Consider the following 18,139-nt stretch of genomic DNA (forward strand, 5'->3'; position numbering starts at 1 on the left):
CAGTCAGTTGCGCATCTGTTTTGGGCTCAGGTCATGATCCTGGGGTCCTGGGATCGAGTCCTGCATTGGGCTCCCTCTCCCCCTGCTCCCTCTCTCTCCCAAATAAATAAATAAAATCTTTTTTTAAAAAAGAATTCTAATAATATGAATAAGAAGATCTCTGGATTACCCAAGACCACGGTGTCAATGTTAATCTTACTGTGACTGCATGAGAGAATGTTCTCGTTTTTAGGAAATATTCCCCAGATTTTGGGGGGGGGGGGTGAATGGACATCAGACACCTTAGGAGACATGAATGGATGCCTGCAATTTACCGTCAAACCAAGAGGCAGAAAAATAATGCAAACAGTAAAATATTACAATGAGGAGTCTCGGTATACAGGCGTTCTCTGTACTATTCCGACAAGATTTTATGAGTCTTAAACTATGTCAGTAATTATAAGTAAACATTTAAATCCATTGATAGTATTTCTGAAGTTCCTACTGATGAAATTATAGGATGTCTCGGGGGGGGGGGGATGGCAGGAGGCAATGGATAAAACAATTTAATAAAAATGCTTCTAATTGCTAAGCTAGAGGTGTGGATGGAAGATGAGCATCTCTTTTTTTTTTAAGGTTTTATTTATTTGATGGAGAACACAAGCAGGCAGAGAGTCAGGCAGAGAGAGAGAGAGGAAGGGAAGCAGGCTAGCTGCTGAGCAGAGAGCCCGATGTGGGGCTTGATCCCAGGACCCTGGGATCGTGACCTGAGCCAAAGGCAGAGGCTTTAACCCACTGAGCCATCCAGGCGCCCCGAGCATCTCTAATTCTTAAAACACATCTGGGTGGTTACAGTCCCCAGGACCTTTGCACAGTCTTTTCTTGTAAATGAAACACGCTATGGCCTAGTTCTCCACTTCCCTTCCTCCCACTCAGGATTCAGCTTAAAGCTCACCTTTTCCCTTCTACTTCTGCCAGGTTTCATCTGCCTCATGTATATTTCTGTGAGCTTGACCTGAGTGAGGTAGATTGCCGGAAACAGAATGGGGCAAAGTTCACAAGAAGCCATAAGAATGTGCAGATAGTAAACTGTGCCAGGAATGTTCTAAGGGATTTGTGGGTATTTTCCCCTCACACAATTCTCAGGAACAACCTGGTGAATGAGATGCCATGATTAGCTTAATTTTTCACAGGAGAAAACCGAGGTGTGTCAAATAAATAAATAAAATCTTTAAAAACATTTTTTAAAATTCATATGTCTTTTTTATTTTTTTAAAGATTTTATTTATTTATTTGACAGAGAGAGAGATCACAAGGAGGCAGAGAGAGAGGGGGAAGCAGGCTCACCGCTGAGCAGAGAGCCCGATGCGGGGCTCAATCCCAGGACCCTGAGATCATGACCTGAGCCAAAGGCAGTGGCCCAATCCACTGAGTCACCCAGGCGCCCCTTGTATGTCTTTTTTAAATAAAGGTTTTATTTATTTGACAGAGAGAGGCACAGTGAGAGAAGGAAAGCAAGCAGGGGGAGTGGGAGAGGGAGAAGCAGGCTGCCAGCTGACCGGAGAACCCAATACGGGGCTCAATCCCAGGACTCTGGGATCATGACCTGAGCTGAAGGCGGACACGTAATGACTTACAACCCAGGCGCCCCAATAAATAAAATCTTTTAAGAAAAATAAAAAATAAATACTGGGCACTGAAAGATTATATACATAGTTACATATATAATATATAATTACATATATACCCTCTTTGTTGGCTGCGGTCTATGTCTTACCGTATAGAGGTGAACACAAGTGAGAGCTAGGAGTGAGGGTCCACGGGTTGAACAACGGCACCCAAATGCCCAGAAACACTTCACCTGGTGAGACCTCAAAAACTGTGCCTGAGGGGTGCCTGGGTGGCTCAGTGGGTTAAAGCCTCTGCCTGCCACTCAGGTCATGATCCCAGCGTCCTGGGATCGAGCCCCGCATCGGGCTCCCTGCTCGGCGGGGAGCCTGCTTCCCCCTCTCCCTCTGCCTGCCTCTCTGCCTACTTGTGATCTGTCAAATAAATAAATAAGATCTTAAAAAAACAAAACAATAGCTTTGCGCAGTGGCAGTATCGTAGCCAATGAGGTTTATCCGAGGCGCGATTATTGCTAATTAAAAAAACAAAACAAAACAAAAAACAGTGCCTGAGCACTGATGACCATCCCCCCCGCCCCGCCCACTCCTGGGGCTCCTCCCTTCTCTGTCTATCAAGTGTTTTCAGATCTACCCTAGCCTCAGGCTGGTGAGCTCGAAACAGACGACTCCAGGCCTCTCCCCTCACCCCAGACCCAAGAATCCCAAGGTGACGTGGGCTGGGCACCCCACCCCCACCCAAAGTTCTTTCAGTCCACCTGCTCCTCCCCGGGCGTTCCCGTGGCAACGGATGGCAACTCAGTCCCGTGGCCAGTTGCTGGCAGTAGGGGTGGGAGACCAATAAACCAAAACCTCCACTCCGTTCTTTCTCGAGTCCACCCCCCACGTCTAGTCTACAAGGAAATCCCGACAATTCTACCTTCAAAACGGATCGGGAATCGGAACATTTCCCTACAAATCTACAGCCACCGGCCTGGTAGGATTCAAATCACCTCCTGCCTGGACCAGCCTGGGGCCACTGCCTCCGCCCTCGCCCCTGCCTGTTCCCCACGCGGCTGCCAGAGGGCGCCGTTCCTACTAATGGCAGCTCATTCCGTGGGCTTTAGGCTCAAGTGCCAAGGCACTTTGTGGTGGATAAAGCCAGATAGGATCTAGGCCCTTTAGTCCCCTTCCTGCTCTCACCTCCCCCCCTCGCCCTTGCCCTGCCTCAGTCGCGCTGGCCTCTCGCTGTTCCTCCTCCGCTTGGAGCAGTCCCACCCCAGGGCCTTTGCACAGGCTGATCTCTGCTGGACCACCCAACCTCACGCATACCCTTGACTCAAGGATACCTACCCCTAACTCATTAAGTTAAGTGGCTGCCTTTGGCTCAGGTCATGATCCCAGAGTCCTGGGATTGAGCCCTGCATCGCACCTCCCTGCTCAGCGAGGAGCCTGTTTCTCCCTCTCCCTCTGCCTGCCGCTCTGCCTACTTAGGCTCTCTCAAATAAATAAATAAAATCTTTAAAAAAAATAAAAATGATAAAAATCAAAATAAAATACTCCAGCAAGAAAGAAAAAGAACAGGAAAGGAAAGCAAAGTAAAGCAGGAAAACAGTAAGAGGTCCACAGGAAGAATGACAGAATGTTGCTAACAGTTGCTGGCTGATAGGTGTGTGGAATTTGGTCCACAATCTCTCTGCTTTTGGGTATGCTTGCAAAATGTCAAAATTAGGGGCGCCTGGGTGGCTCAGTGGGTTAAGCATCTGCCTTTGGCTCAGGTCATGATCTCAGGGTCCTGGGATCGAGCCCCGCATCAGGCTCTCTGTTCAGTGGGGAGCCTGCTTCCTCCTCTCTCTCTGCCTGCCTCTATGCCTACTTGTGATCTCTGTCAAATAAATAAATAAAATCTTTAAAAAAATGTCAAAATAGGGGCGCCTGGGTGGCTCAGTTGGTTAAGCAACTGCCTTCAGCTCAGGTCATGAACCCGGAGTCCCGGGATCGAGTCCTACATGGGGCTCCCATCTCCGCTGGGAGTCTGCTTCTCCCTCTGACCTTCTCGCCTCTCATGTTCTCTCTCACTGTCTCTCTCTCTCAAATTAAAAAAAAAATGTCAAAATAAAAATTTCATGGGGCGCCTGGGTGGCTGAGTCGGTTCAGTGTCCCACTCAGTCTCAACTCAGGGAGGTCTCGATCTCAGGGTTGTGAGTTCCAGCCCCACACTGGGCTCCACACGGGGCAAGGAGCTTACTTAAAAAAAAAAAAAGAAGAAGAAAGAAAAGGGGGCGCCTTGGGTGCCTCAGTGGGTTAAGCCTCTGCCTTCGGCTCAGGTCGTGATCTCGGGGTCCTGGGATGGAGGCTCTCTACATCGGGCTCTCTGCTCAGTGGGGAGCCTGCTTCCCCCACCCCCTCTGCCTGTCTCTCTGCCTACTTGTGATCTCTCTCTGTCAAATAAATAAATAAAATCTTTAAAAAAAAAGTTTTCTAAAAGAGCCTTTACACTTGCCCATCACTCTTCTGCCCAGCATTTATCACTCCCTGACATTATATTCTATTTACTTGTTCATGCCTGCCCCCCCCCCCCACCTAGCGTGTCGGCTGCCCAAGAACAAGGATGTTTGTCCTCTACTGGGTGCACACGGCAGGTACTTAGCAAATAATTGTTGAATGAATTAAAATGTGCCCCGATGAAAATAAACAAGCTGTTACAGAGAACAGAAATGCACGTGCATGCACACTGGTGCTACAGAAGCAAGGATGGTTGGGAAGGAGAGGCCCTTAGCAGACCTTTATGGGATTCAGAGGGCAAGATGGGGGAGGCAAAAAAGCTCTTTGTTCCCCAGAGCTCTTCACAGGGTGGCAAAGCTGTTAATGCCTATCACAGACTCCCTGCCTCAACCCCTTCCCTCCTGTTCCTAACATCCCCCAACACTACCAGCACAGCACTCTGGAATGTTCTGGAAGGTCCCTAAGGGGACCGGGCCAAGTAGCCACACAGTTAAGCTTTGGCTGGATGTAGGGATTTGCCCCCACCTACTTGCTATGAAGAACGGAGTCCTTTTGGAGTCAGGTCAAACCAAGGCAGAGGAAAACTGCTCTGAGAAAAAATGCATCTGAGAATCTCACCATCAGGAGGCCCCCTGGCCTGGCAGCCAGGGCTGCGGTCCTCACCTTGGTCAAGGTGTATGTCCCCAGCAGGTTCAGCTCCAGCAGCTGCCTGAAGCCCTGGGCAGAGGTCTCCTCGGGCCACTGCGGAGGTGGGTCTGAAGGTGGGGGACAGAGAGGTGGAAAGAATGAGGGAGTGACACAGAGAACAGGGAAGAAATAGGGATATGGCGAGGAGGGGGCACCAGCGGAGGGCAGGGGACAGACAAGAGGGTCAGGGATCCTGAAAACGAAGGGAAGTTTCATAACAGTGAACTAAAAGGCTGCCTCAGGCCAGAAGGCCTGGGTTCCGATATGAGTCCCTGCCACTTCCTGGCTGTGTGACTCTGGGCAAGTCACTTTGCCTCTCTGTGCCTCAGCCTCCCTATCTACAGAAGGAGGATGACACTGCTCTTAGGCTTAGAAGTTTCCCAAATCTGGGGGCACCTGAGTGACCCAGTGGGTAGAGCACTTGATCTCAGGTCTTGATCTCAGAGTTGTGAGTTCAAGCCCTATGTTGGGCATGGAGTCTACTTTAAAAAAAAAAAAAGGAAATTTCCCAAGTCAGAGCACCTGGCTGTCTGGGTCGGTGGAACAAGTGGCTCTCGACCTCGGGGTCATGAGTTCGAGCCCCCACGTTAGGTGGAGAGATTACTTAAAAATAAAATCTTATTCTCTGTGTTGGCTAACTGAATTTAAATTAAAAAGATAAAAAATAAACAAAATTTTAAAAGGATTTTCTTTTCATGAGTCCGTATGTGTGCCTGACACTTAGTCCCGAAACATACTTGTAAAATAAATAGGAGGAATTGGGGGGAGGGGTTAGGGTTAAAGGGACAGAAAAATCAATGTTCAGAAGAAAAGGAGGTGGGAAGATAGAAGACAAGGGGAGAAAGAAAACAAGATGGCGGCCAGAAAGTTGAGGGAACCTTGGATTGTTCTTTCCCAGGGACCCAGAGCTTGTGTCCTGGCTTCCTCCAGGGAGCTGTTCAAACATCTTCAGAGAATCCGCCCTGGATCCTCTGTTGAAAACAGCCCCTGCCATTTTCTAGACCCTAAACGGCTTTTTTTTTTTTTTTTTTTTTTTGAAGTAAGCTCTACGCCCAACGTGGGGCTCAAAATCACGACCCCGAGTTCAAGAGTCGCAGCCTCCCCAGACTGAGCCAGCCAGGCAGGCTGACTTTATTTTCATTCATAGCCTTTATCACCACCTGACATATATACAGCCGATCCTGTTATTCAAGGCCTTATGGTCTATAAAATTTCAATGACAGGGACACCTGAGTGGCTCAGTTGGTTAAGCGGCTGCCTTCGGCTCAGGTCATGATCCCAGCATCCTGGGATCAAGTCCCATATCGGGCTCCTTGCTCGGCAGGGAGCTTGCCTCTCCCTCTGCCTCTGCCTACCTCTCTGCCTACTTGTGATCTTTCTCTCTCTGTCTTTCTCTCTGACAAATAAATAAATAAAATCTTAAAAAAAAAAATTTCAATGACAATGAATTAGTGATCATTCATCTGCTGCTCCCAAGGGAAATAGGACCTATTATGTAATAAGATGTAAATGTTATGGACCAAACGCGTCACCTGCGCCCCCCAAATTCATATACTGAAATCCTAACCTTCAATGTGATGGCATTTGGAGGGGAGGTCTATGGGGGGGGATTTTCAAGCCCGAGGATGGACCCCCTTAGAAAAGAAACCCCAGAGATTCCCTTGTCCTTTCCACCCTGTGAGGATACAGCAAGAAGCAGGCCCTCCCCAGACCCAAATCTGCTGACCTCTCAGTCTTGGACTTCCCAGCCTCCAAAGCTGTGAGAGATCGACCTTTGTTGTTTAAGCCCTCCCCATCTGTGGCATTTCCGTTCTAGAACCCCTAAAACACGCTATATATGTTTGTATGCAGCCACCGTATATACATAAACTTAATAGATATTTGCAAATCAGATTAGAGCCTTAAATCCTCAAAACAACTCTATTTTAAAACAAACAGGACACTATTTTATTTATTTTGCAAACAAGGAAACAAGGATCAGAGGTGTTAAGCCATTAGCTGGAGGCTGCCAGAGTTGGGATGCTAACCCATCCAGATGGCCCCAGGGCAGTTCTGTTCTCTGAAACTAGCAGGCAGGGGTAGGCCTGGTCTGGGAACAGGTGATTCGGACAACTAGGACTTTTCTCACCACTCCCCACGCAAATCTGCAAATCCCTGGGAAGCAGTGAGGACTGAGGCTGGGGTTACAAAAAAAAACTTGTGTGTGTGAGTTGGTGATTTCATGAATACAGAAACCACAAATGGGGAAACTTAACTGTATCCTTTCTTGTCTATTTCCTTCCTCGAGTGTGTGAATCCCAAGAAAGCAAGAATGTTTTTGTCTGTTTCATTCACTGCCTACTCCCCCATCCCCAGGAAAATACTCGGGACATAGTAAGCGCTCAGTAAATATCTCTTGAATGTACACACAGAGAAAGGATGAACTAGTATTCGCCATCTTTTTGACCTTTACAGCAATTTAAAGAGGAAAATGCAGCCCAGAGAGGTTGAGCCACTTGCTTAAAGTTGCCCAGCCAATAAGCAGGGGGAGGGTAATAGAAGAGGGTGTCTCTTTGATCACCGCTTTGCTGTGTGACCTCAGCATGAACAACTCACCTCTCTGAGCCCTGGTTTACCAGCAGGAGAGATTCCTAGGAAGGGTAGTCATTAACCTGATGGCATTCTCCCTTCCAAGTCACCACACTAAGACGCATAAACTTTCATGCATAAGGATAACTTCATAGTCATCAGCAACGAGAAGAGCCATCCACATCACTGCATGGATAAGCTAATTGAGACCCCAAGATTTCTGGAAGCTGTTTGCCCAAGATGGTTCTGGTAATTACGAGGCTGAGTAGTTCACCTTATCCAATACTCACAACAACTCTGCAATGATGATGATCGTTACCATCATTCCCATTCTAGAAATACAGGAACTGAAGCATGGAGAGGAGAAGGCACGGATCTGGAGGCACCCGGCAGGGATGGAACAGAGCCAGGACGTAAGCCCAGGAGCTGGGGAATCCCAAAGCTGTACTGTCCCATCCAAAGGGACAGAGAATGGGATGGGGAAGACGAAGGGGAAACTGAGGTGGTAAGGGGGAGGAAAGGATGGGAAGCCGGGTTGACAGCAGCAGAGAATGGCCTGTGGGCCTCACAACTCACGGTAGCCAGCGTTGTTGACCACACAATCCAAGCGGCCAAAACGGCGGACGGTCTCAGAAATGAGGGTCTGGGGACAAAGATTTCTTGTAAGTGAGCAGTGCCGGGCACCCAACCTTGAGGAGCCTGGACTCCCAAAAGCAAAGTGGGGAGGGGGAAGCTGGATCACAGCTGAGAGGGGACTCCCCCAAATCACCAAGCATGGCAGGAGAAGAGGAGACAGGAAGCCAGGGTTGCCAGAGACTAGAGGGCTGGTTATATTCACACAGCAGAGAGCTCAGCGGGTCGGGGTGGGGGATGGAGGGCACACATCAGAAAGACATTGATTGAAGGGAAGGGTTAGACACCCAGAGGCAGGAGAGGAAAACTCTTCTGGAAGGAGGTCCACTGTGAGGAGTTTTCTTGTTGCAGTCTCTGTGACAGGTGTGACAAGAGCCTGAAGTAGGGAGAGATAAAGAAGAACTTTCCCAGGAGACCCAGAACCTGGCCAGCAGGGAAAGCTCGGAAATGAGGCTGAGCCTAAACCTTTGGGGCGAGACGGGGAAGAAAATAGCTCACCCTCACATCTTCCTCCCGAGTCACATCACAGAGGAGAAAGACAGTTCCAGCAAGCTCCTGCTCCAGGGCCCGGCCCCTCGACTCTGCAGGGAGAAAAGGGCTGGAGGCCTGGACGCCTGGGTCTGAGGGAGGAGGGGGCTGGCTGCTGGGATTCCTGGGTCTGAGGGAGGAGGGGGCTGGGGGCCAGGACTCCTGAGTCTGAGGGAGGAAGGGGCTAGGGGTCTGGACTCCTGGGTCTGAGGGAGAAGGGGGTTGGGGGCCAGGAATTCTGAGTCTGAGGGAGGAGGGGGCTGGGGGTGAGGACTGAGGGACACTCACCATCTTTGTCACAGATAACTACTTGGGCCCCGCTTTGCACTGAGAATGGAAGAAAAGGTTAGCCCTCCCTGCACAGACTCTGGCAAAGGCCTCTGCTGCCCTCTTGTGGCCACCTGGAGTGGGGGCCCATCTTCCCGAACGTTCCCCTCGTGACCCCAAAGTCTCATGATGATCCTCTAGAGCAAAGGGCAGAAAACTTGACACATATTCTCCCTGGCCACTCCAGGTGGCTGCTGGGGTTCCTGAGCCCCCCCCCCATCCCTGGTTCCAGAATAAACCCCACACCCGCAAGCGCCATTCCCCAACCACCCACTTTGTAGTTATAATAACTGAGACCCAGAGAAAGGGAATAGCCATTTTGGGAGACCCGCCAAAAGCTCAGGCCCCAGGCTTATATTGCCTACCCCTTCATTAGCATCGCAAATTGCGTTTTAATAAGAACCATGGCTCCAGTACTGAAGATCCCACGCCCACTAGTTCCCAGGGTCCCTTGTCTGCTGGGCTCCACTATTGCTGAGCAGCCAGACCCCTACTCACCGAAGGCTCTCACGATCCCGGCTCCGATGCCGCGTCCGCCCCCTGTCACCACCACCACCTTCCCCGCATAGCGCGTTCCCGTTGCCATTCTGCTTCTGTCTGTCGTTCCCTGTCGCTCTTCTGTGCTTCTTCCCACCTCCAAAGTCGGGTGAGGCCGTGGAGCAGAACCATTAAATAGGGGCTGGTCCTCGAAGCCCGGCCCTGGGGGGGCGTTGCCAGGAAGGCCAGAAGCCTGGCAGCTTGGCCCCGGCCCCCTCCGCCCTCAGACCCAGGAGTCCGGCTCCCCGCCCCATCCCCTCCTTCCTCAAAGTCAGGATCTACGGCGTCCAGCCCCCTCCCCCCTCAGACCCAGGAATCCAGGCCCCAGCTCTCCACGTCAGACCTACAGGTCCCAGACCCTCAGGACACAGGAGTCCACGACTCCAGCTCTGCCCCGAAGAGACCCCGCGTCACAACCCCAAACACACAGAGAGAAAGCTATTGACTAAAAGTTCAAAGTTTTAATCCGAATTTGGACAAGTGTTGGGAAAACCAAACTTTGGCCATAGAAACGTCTCCCTCTCCAGGCTACCGTGGGGACCAGGCACGCCTCCAGGCGCCCTGAGCGGCTCCAGGTCGCGGGGCAGTACCTTCGGGCCACGCCCTCGCACTCCGATTGGCTGTGGCGCGCCGGCGGGTCAGAAGCTGGACTGCAGCAGCGTGACTCGCAGAGGCCACGTCCCCTCCTCTTGGGTCAGGGCGGGAGGGGCGGTCCCGGATTCCCACGTGGGCTCCCAGGAGGCGGGGCCTGCGCCGCGCCCACTACCTCCGCGGGGCAACCCGGCCGAGCGGGAATTAGCCACTGGAGATCTGGGGGGCGAGGTCACCTGGGGGCTGGGGGCTGACGGAGGCGGTGGCGCAGGGGGAAGAGGGTCTCCTCGGGAGTCCAAGTTTCCACCTGGACGGCACGAGTGGGTAGTGAGAATGGCAAACTTTGGGACACAGGAGTCCGGACCTCCAGGGCCTTTCCTCTCAGACCCGGGAGTCGAGCCCCCAGTCCCTTCCTCTCTCAGACCACAAGTCTGGCCCCACTCCCACCCCCAGACTCAGGAGTCCCAAACCCCTGTCGCCTCCTGCCTGGGATCTGGAACTCCCAAACCCTCTAGGGCGCTCTCCCCATCCGGACATAGGATCCCAGCAGCTCTCAGAACCCTCCCGACCAGAACCAAGGATTCCAGGCTCTGGCTCCCTCTTCCCCCAAACCCAGGAATCCAAGGTCCCCAGCCTCTCCTCACCTGTCATCATTCTGTGCCAATGCGACGCCTCAGTAGCCAGAGCTTGAGAGAGGCTGAGGACTCTCTCCCGGTGCCCTTCGGCTGTTGGCAAATAAGGGGTGGTATTCCTGGGACTAGAGAAAAAAGATTTGGGGGACATCTACAAGGAGCCAGTTCCACTGTGCCGCGCGCGTCCTTCTGGGAATTGTAGTCCCTAGCCCGTGTCCCTAAAAGATTTTGAACAGGCCGTGGCCCTCAAAAAACATGTGTGTGTCGTGGGATTTGTAGTCTAGCCCTCCCTAAATTTCACCCGCTTTCCTGACACAGGAGCGGAGTTTGATACCGACCCAGAGAAACTGCAATTCTCATGCGGATCTATGCGCTTTCTGATGCCCCCCGGAAGTCAAGCATCTCTAAAAGGTTTTGCAGACCGGACTTTAGTACTCAAAAGACAGCAATAATAATGCTTCCCCTTTGGCAACTTGATTTCCTCCTTCTTGCCCCACTCTCTGGTTCTTTACCTGCTCCAGGATCCAGAGCTTCTGAGCCATTTGGGGGCTCCTGAGTGTTCCTGGACGGGCTGCAAAGGAATTGCGGTATTAAAATTCCTCCTCACCGGGAAGTTCCCATGTTCTCATTTTGAGGGTGAAATGAGGGGGGCTCTGAGAGGGAGTGAAATTGCCTCAGAGACAATGCTTAACTTTACATGCATTTCTGGAAAACAGCAAGCATTAAGAAAATCCAACCCCCACCCCCCAACACAGATCCCTTTGCCTTCTGGGAAATGGCTCACCACAGAACCTTTCTTCCTTTGTATGACCTCCACAGGACTGACAGATGACCACTCCCTAATTTACCTACAAGGTCAGGAAAGGGCCCTCCAAATTCACAATTTTGGGCTCATAAAGAATTAGCTGGGGTGCCTGGGTGGCTCAGTGGGTTAAGCCGCTGCCTTCGGCTCAGGTCATGATCCCAGGGTGCTGGGATCGAGTCCCGCATCGGGCTCTCTGCTCAGCAGGGAGCCTGCTTCCCTCTCTCTCTCTCTCTGTCTGCCTCTCTGCCTACTTGTGATCTCTCTCTCTGTCAAATAAATAAATAAAATTAAAAAAAAAAAAAAAAGAATTAGCTGAACTGCTTGTCCCCTCCAAACTAACTAGACACAGAGATAAACATTCGGTGTTCAGCCGAGATGTCTCCTGATTCCAAAAATTATCCCAGCTGTAAAATCACCCCACCTATGACTTGTCTAATTACTCCCTAGAAAAGTCTCAGATGAAACCATGGGCGGAGACATTCATCTTCAGATCTGGAATGCTCTCCCCATTGCGACAGGATGAATATAATCATTCCCTTACTTGCTCATTGTTTTCCCCTTTGATAACATAATAACCAAAAAAAAAAAAAAAAAAGTGGGACCCACAGTCCTGAACTGTGACCCCTGTCCTGAAGGAAAAACATTGGTGATGTGAAGAGGTCTCTGCCTCCCCCACCTGCACCCCCCAGGGGAGCCATCAGCAGCACAGGGACACATTGGGGTGAACTTCGAACCCCAGCTCTGGGAAAAGAGGGGGGGAAATGCCCATTTTACAGATGGGAAAACTGAGGCTCGCACTAGGCACGGAGGATCCACTACCACTCCACCGCCCCACGTTGCACCCTCTGTTCCCTTCACCCTCGGTTCTGTGTCAGGCTGGCGTCTGGCAGGGGACAGCGTCCTTCCCAGAGTGAGAAGCCGGGGGGAGGCTGGGCGAGGGAGAGGTCGTCCAAATTCTTGGTTTCGGCGTATTCTCTCCATCTGCTCCTGAGCGCTCATCCGAGGCCGGGCGAGGGGAGCCTGGGGAGACGAGAAACACTTTGAGGCCCCAACTTTGGGGCTCCTCTTTCTCTCTTCCCTGAACCACTCAGCCTCCAGTCCTGCCCTTTCCAGTAAGTTCCATCCCTAGACTCAGAGGGATCTTTAGGCAACCAGAGCTGAGACCGTCCTCCCAGGCCTCCAAGCACTCTCAGGACAAAGGGGTTTGAGGCCCTCCCTGCCTCTCTAGCCTCATTTTCAGCAGCTGCCCTGCTCGGATCCAAAGCCACAGCCTAACAAATACCCACAGGTCCTGGACATTCTCAGCTTCCTCGCCCTGGTAGTCAGGAGTCGGGCTGTCAACTCTCAGTTCCCGGTGATGAAAAACAACTCTGAGTCAGCTTAGACCCAACAGAAGGAGGAATGACAGACATCCACTAAATTGTTAGGAGGATCCTTTTGGATTGGCCTTCAAAAGGGCTTTGTGAGCTCTCTCTCTCTCTCACTCCCGAAACCAGATGGATGACACACACAGGAACAGCGCCATAACGCCATGTGGTAAGTCGAGGGGTGTGGCCACAAGCCAAGGACCTTCCAGAAGCTAGGACAGAGGCCTGAAACAGACGCTTCCCCAGCACCTTTCAGAGAGAGCCTGGCCTCACTGACACCTGGCCCTCTAGACTTAAAAACTTCAAATGCGGGAGGACAGAGATAAATCAAAGAAGAAGGAGGAGGAAAAAAACACTCAAACGAAACCAGAACTCCGGAGAGAATCCCAAGGGTGTGGCTGGCCACCCTGTTTGCTGAGAGATTGGGCATGTGATGTGCGGATCTGGGAAATCAGCTCAGTGGAAATGCCACCAGCCTGAACCGAAGGGGAAAGGCTGGGGACGAAATGCAGGAAGGCTGTCATTCAGGCAAGAACCAGGCGGACAGAACTCTCGGGTCACAGATGTGTCATCCTTCAGGAAAGGGGGACCATGTGGACACAGACACATACAGTGAGAATGCCAGGGGCCACCTGGAGTTCTCTTGCCACTAGCCAAGATGCCTAGGAACAGACCCCCTCCTGGGTGCCTTCCCAAAGGGCATGCTTTTGGACTTCAACAAACAAAACCAGAGGGAAGAGAACCCTTAGCTGCAGTCTCTAACTAGAAGATTCTAGGGAGCTGCCTTGGATCAGCTGCCCAGCGGAGGGCCAAACGCGGCTGTTTACTCTGGTTTGCTCTGATCGAGGCCATCGTGAGTCACAGGTCCACCTGCTGTAAAAATGATGGCCCCAAGCCGGCCATCACCAAATTCCAATGTTCACACACAGACTTGTTTTAGACATAGCCCACGTAAGCAGAAAACTGTAGCCATTCACAGTCTGCCTGCTTTGAGGGCTCCAGGAAACAGTGTCCTACGTCTGCTAGCCACAGGTAAGATAAACTCGCAGCTATTAAAAAACCCCAAGTGGCTGCTACCCTTAGGGGCTCTCTGACTTGGAGACCCACCATCGAAGCTTCTGGGCTGCGGCCTCTGGGCAGTGACCTCTGCCCCAGTGTGGACCAAACACAGCCCGAGGGTGTTCCTTCTTCCACCTTCTTCCACCTCCCGGGTCATATCATTGTCCTTGTTCAGCTCCGAAATCCTTGGAACTCACAACAGACACCACCCCAGAGCTGTAAACAGCCACAGTCCCCAGAACCACATGGCTGGTTCAGCCTTATTCAAAGCAGCCCCGACTGTCCTCCTCCTGGACACACCCCTCTGAGAATCACACAGTTCCTCTCCTCCTCGGAAACGATGGATGGACTGTTTTGTATCTGCGATAATAAAGGAAGCATCAGACACGCTTTAAAACGTTCCATCAAGATGTGCCTGGGAGGCTCAGTCATGGAGTGTCTGCCTTTCGCTCAGGTCATGATCCCAGGGTCCTGGGATCGAGCCCCGCATTGGGCTCCCTGCTCAGCGGAGAGTCTGCTTCTCCCTCTCCCTCTGCCCATCCGCCCCCACTCGTGTTCTCTATTGCTCTATTGCTCTCTCTCCCAAATAAATAATCTTAAAAAAAAAAAAACTAGAAGAGTAAAATAAAATGAAACTGCACGTGAAACGTAAGGGACCTCCTGTCTCAAAGTCCTCAAGCAAAGATCTGGGGTCTGGTGAGAAGATGATGCCCTGCCTTGTTACTTCTGCCCACAGTGGTCAGGTGAATATAAGAAGCCCACGCTGGACCTGGCAGTGACTTAGTGACCCGCCAGGTGGGCATTCATTACTCTGACAGTCAGAGATTCAAGAGGATGACCCCTTGATGATGTTGAGGACGTTAGGGGCACAGGGGAGCAACTCCCCACGGAAGAAAAGGTGAAATGAGTGATCATTTGTTGGGGAGCAAAAATTTCTGTGCCCGTCAAGGGTCCTTCCAGCCAGACCAAGCATCGAATTGACAAAGGATAGTATTAAGCGGAGAAATTCCGGTTTAATAGCGTGCGCATGGGGAATCCACACGGACTTGGAAATTCTAAAGGTGTCGGGCAAAATGAGGTTATGTGTGTCTTTCTGAACCAAGAAGGGGGTGGGGGTGTCTGGGACTTCAGGGGGAAAGGAAAGCACTTCACAGGGTGATTAAAAGAGGAGATGTTGGGGCGCCTGGGTGGCTCAGTGGGTTAGAGCCTCTGCCTTTGGCTCAAGTCATGATCCCAGGGACCTGGGATCAAGCCCCGCATCGGGCTCTCTGCTCAGTGGGGAGCCTGCTTCCCCCCCCCCTCTTCCTGCCTCTCTGCCTATTTGTGGTCTCTGTCTGCCAAATAAATAAATAAAAAGGGAAGGAAATTCTGGGGCACCTGGGTGTCTGTCAAATAAATTAAAAAAAAAAAAAAAGCTTCTGCCTTCGGCTCAGGTCACGAACCCAGGGTCCTGGAATCGAGTCCCACATCAGGCTCCCTGCTCGGCGGGAGGCCTGCTTTCCCTCTCCCACTCCCCCTGCTTGTGTTCCCTCTTTCCCTGTGTCTCGCTCTATCAAATAAATAAATAAAATCTAAAAAATAAAAAATTTTAAAAAGTGCATATTCATAATGGGTTTTTATTCCACTCTGACCCAATCGATTATTTAGTTGTTCATTGCTCTATTTTTAAAAACCACAAATTTAAATTGAGATGTTATTTATAAACTGGATTCCATTTAAGTACGAATCATCATATGTATAGCTAGAGGAATGTAATGTGTCTGATTAAGGGCTCTGTGCCAGACGCCGCTAGACATCTTATATAATATACAGTATGTGAATCCTATTACCAGCCCAGAATCAGCAAATCCTTTGCCTAATCATAATTATTTATTTATTTATTTGAGAGAGAGAGTGCACAAGCAGGGGGAGCGGGAGAAGGAGAAGCAGGCTCCCCTATGAGCAAGGAGCCTGACCTGGGGCTCGACCCCAGGACCCTGAGATCATGACCTGAGTCAAAGGCTGACGCTTAACGGACTGAGTCACCCAGGTGTCCCCAGAATCTGCAAATTTTTGCATTTTAAATTAAATCTGGTTCCCGGGGTTTTGGATAAATTTTGAAGAGCGGTGTAACTAGAATCTACCTCCCTCTCAACATATCCAGTTCTTCTAACCTAGTGGGAATTACGGTTATTTTCCATCTGGACTGTCCTCACCAGGTCTCCTGCCTCACTCACTGCCCGCCCCACGGCTTGTTCCCCGCATGGCCGGCAGAGGGCGCAAGCTCCCGCGGGTGTTCAGAACCCTCCTTGGGGCTCACTTTGAACCACAAGTCCCAGCACCCAATACCCATCTCTCCTCTTCTCTCCACCCCTCTCCTGCTCGCTCCCGTACTTGGTTCTAGCCACACTGACTTTCTAGCGGCTCCTGCAACACGGCAGGCCCACTCCCCTGCCCCCCAGCTCACCCCCATCCCCACCCCCTACTCCCACAGAACCTCTTCAAAGGCTGTTCCTTTGCCTTTCCACCCAAGATTCACTCCCTCACCTTCTTCAGGGGGCTGCACAAACGCCATTGGTCCAGACTAAGTCATTTACAATCGCACCCCTTCCTCTGCCATCTCAAACCTCCTCCCCATGTTCGTGTTCTGTTTTTACTTCTTTAACACTCAGGACGTATAGAAAATTGATTATTATCTATCTGCCTCTTCCCGCTAGAACGATGGATTCATGGGGGAAGGATTTTTTTTTTTCTCCTTTGTTCACATTTTTGCCCTCAGCGCCTGGACAGCTTCATGCAAGAGAACTTTCTGGAGGGTGGCAATGTTCTGTATCTGCTGTGTCCAGCAGGATAGCCACTGGGCCACGGGGGGAGGGGGGGGACCATGATTGATTTATTTATTTGAGAGAGAGGTAGAGCATGAGCAGGAGGGTCAGAAGGAGAGAGAGAGAATCTCAAGCTGACTCCGAGCTGAGCCCAGAGCCTGACTCGGGGCTCAATCTCACGACCCTGAGATCACCACCTGAGCCGAAACCAAGAGTGGGTTGCTCAACCAACTGAGCCACCCCGGCACCCCCAGCCATGAGGACATTTAATAAATATTTGTCAAATGAATGAATGAATGAAGTCCTTATCAGACGTAAGCACTATTTTCTTCTTTTTTTAAGATTTTATTTATTTGAGAGAGACATAGGGAAAGAAAGCAGGAGCAGGGGAGAGAGAGGGTCAGAAGCAGGGCTTGATTCCAGGAACCTGGGATCAGGACCTGAGCCCAAGGCAGCTGCTTAACTGACTGAGCCACCCAGGCGTCGTCCCTAAGCACTATTTTCAACCTTAGTTTGAAGGCCAGTTTGAATCTTCACATCTGTTCTAGGCAGGGGTGGGCGGAGGTAGGGGGGCGGGGTTACTGCCAGGAGCTCCATTTTGCAGATGGCACACGCGGGCGGAGAGGTTTCGTAACCGACCCCAAGTCATGCAGCTTAGAAGTGGTAGAGACAAAATTCAATCCCAGCACTCAACAAATCTCACTCTCCCTACCCTGGGGTGTGATCTCAGAGCTCCTTTCTCGCACCTGTTCCCCCCGAGTGGGTGGCAGTCAGGTTAAAGGTTGAAAGATGGGCGTGAGGATGCGGGGATGGACCCCCCCTACCTTGGTTCCTGCCTGTGGGGAAGCCGGGCGGCGACTCTCAGGGCTGGAAGCCCGGGAGACCCTCGGTGATCCAAGACCTGAGAGGTCAGAATGGGACTTGGTGAGGCCAGGGAATGCCCAGCAAGTCCCATCCAGCCCCCGACGCTCACCTGAGCGAGGGCTGGAGAGGTCTCTGTCGCCCCCTGGGGGCCGCCCCCAGTCAGCCTCAGGGGACCGGGTTGAGCTCAGTTCCAAGGACTCAGGCAGGCTCTGGAGGTTCAGGAGAGGAGAATAATGCTTATCATCATCATTCTTACTAGTTGTCAGGCACTCAGCAACGGAGACACAGCATGAATAGAAATCCGACTGAAAACCGGTCTGGTTTCAAATCTCAGCTCTGGCATTTTGAGCTGTGTGACACTGGGCCAGTTACTTTACCTCTCTGGGCCAGCCATATTTCATCTTTGCTATGCAGGTTGAGTCCATACACGTAAGGCACTTAGAACAGTACCCGACACGTGGCGAGACATTGTAAGCACAGGTTTTGCAATGATTGTGCAGCTGGAGCTGTGATAAGTCCTTTACCTGCATTATTTCATTAAATCTCCTCCATAAACCTACAAAGTGGCCATTATTATCCCTACTTAATAGACGGGGAAGCCAAGGCTCCAAGAACAAAGTCGATGAGTGCTAGCACAAAGATGGCAGAG

General features: G+C 51.2%; 2 protein-coding genes, 1 long non-coding RNA gene and 1 pseudogene across 5 annotated transcripts in view; 2 read left to right on the forward strand and 2 right to left on the reverse strand.

The window, feature by feature from the left end:
• HSD17B14 (hydroxysteroid 17-beta dehydrogenase 14) overlaps positions 1-9,456 on the reverse strand; it is a 15,787-nt gene extending 6,331 nt beyond the window's left edge. For both annotated transcript variants that reach the window (XM_045986855.1, XM_045986854.1), the window contains exons 1-5: positions 9,330-9,456; positions 8,793-8,831; positions 8,475-8,557; positions 7,920-7,986; positions 4,752-4,843 (exon numbers count right to left, since the gene is read on the reverse strand). In XM_045986855.1, coding sequence (XP_045842811.1) covers positions 4,752-4,843; positions 7,920-7,986; positions 8,475-8,557; positions 8,793-8,831; positions 9,330-9,417 — 369 coding nt within the window. In that variant the 5' untranslated portion in view covers positions 9,418-9,456. The remainder of the gene's footprint in view (positions 1-4,751; positions 4,844-7,919; positions 7,987-8,474; positions 8,558-8,792; positions 8,832-9,329) is intronic.
• LOC123930665 overlaps positions 1-11,110 on the forward strand; it is a 21,680-nt gene extending 10,570 nt beyond the window's left edge. Inside the window, exons 3-4 of the long non-coding RNA XR_006816122.1 lie at positions 7,680-7,756; positions 10,910-11,110. This is a non-coding gene — a long non-coding RNA (uncharacterized LOC123930665). The remainder of the gene's footprint in view (positions 1-7,679; positions 7,757-10,909) is intronic.
• Positions 2,063-2,146, forward strand: LOC123931977 (annotated as a pseudogene).
• Positions 10,006-18,139, reverse strand: part of PLEKHA4 (pleckstrin homology domain containing A4) — a 20,173-nt gene continuing 12,039 nt past the window's right edge. For both annotated transcript variants that reach the window (XM_045986850.1, XM_045986851.1), the window contains 6 exons: positions 17,600-17,699; positions 17,451-17,527; positions 12,255-12,416; positions 11,104-11,162; positions 10,604-10,716; positions 10,006-10,266 (listed from right to left, as the gene is read on the reverse strand). In XM_045986850.1, coding sequence (XP_045842806.1) covers positions 10,007-10,266; positions 10,604-10,716; positions 11,104-11,162; positions 12,255-12,416; positions 17,451-17,527; positions 17,600-17,699 — 771 coding nt within the window. In that variant the 3' untranslated portion in view covers position 10,006. The remainder of the gene's footprint in view (positions 10,267-10,603; positions 10,717-11,103; positions 11,163-12,254; positions 12,417-17,450; positions 17,528-17,599; positions 17,700-18,139) is intronic.

The sequence above is a fragment of the Meles meles genome, chromosome 19, assembly GCF_922984935.1.
Source record: "Meles meles chromosome 19, mMelMel3.1 paternal haplotype, whole genome shotgun sequence".
NCBI classification, from domain to species: domain Eukaryota; kingdom Metazoa; phylum Chordata; class Mammalia; order Carnivora; family Mustelidae; genus Meles; species Meles meles.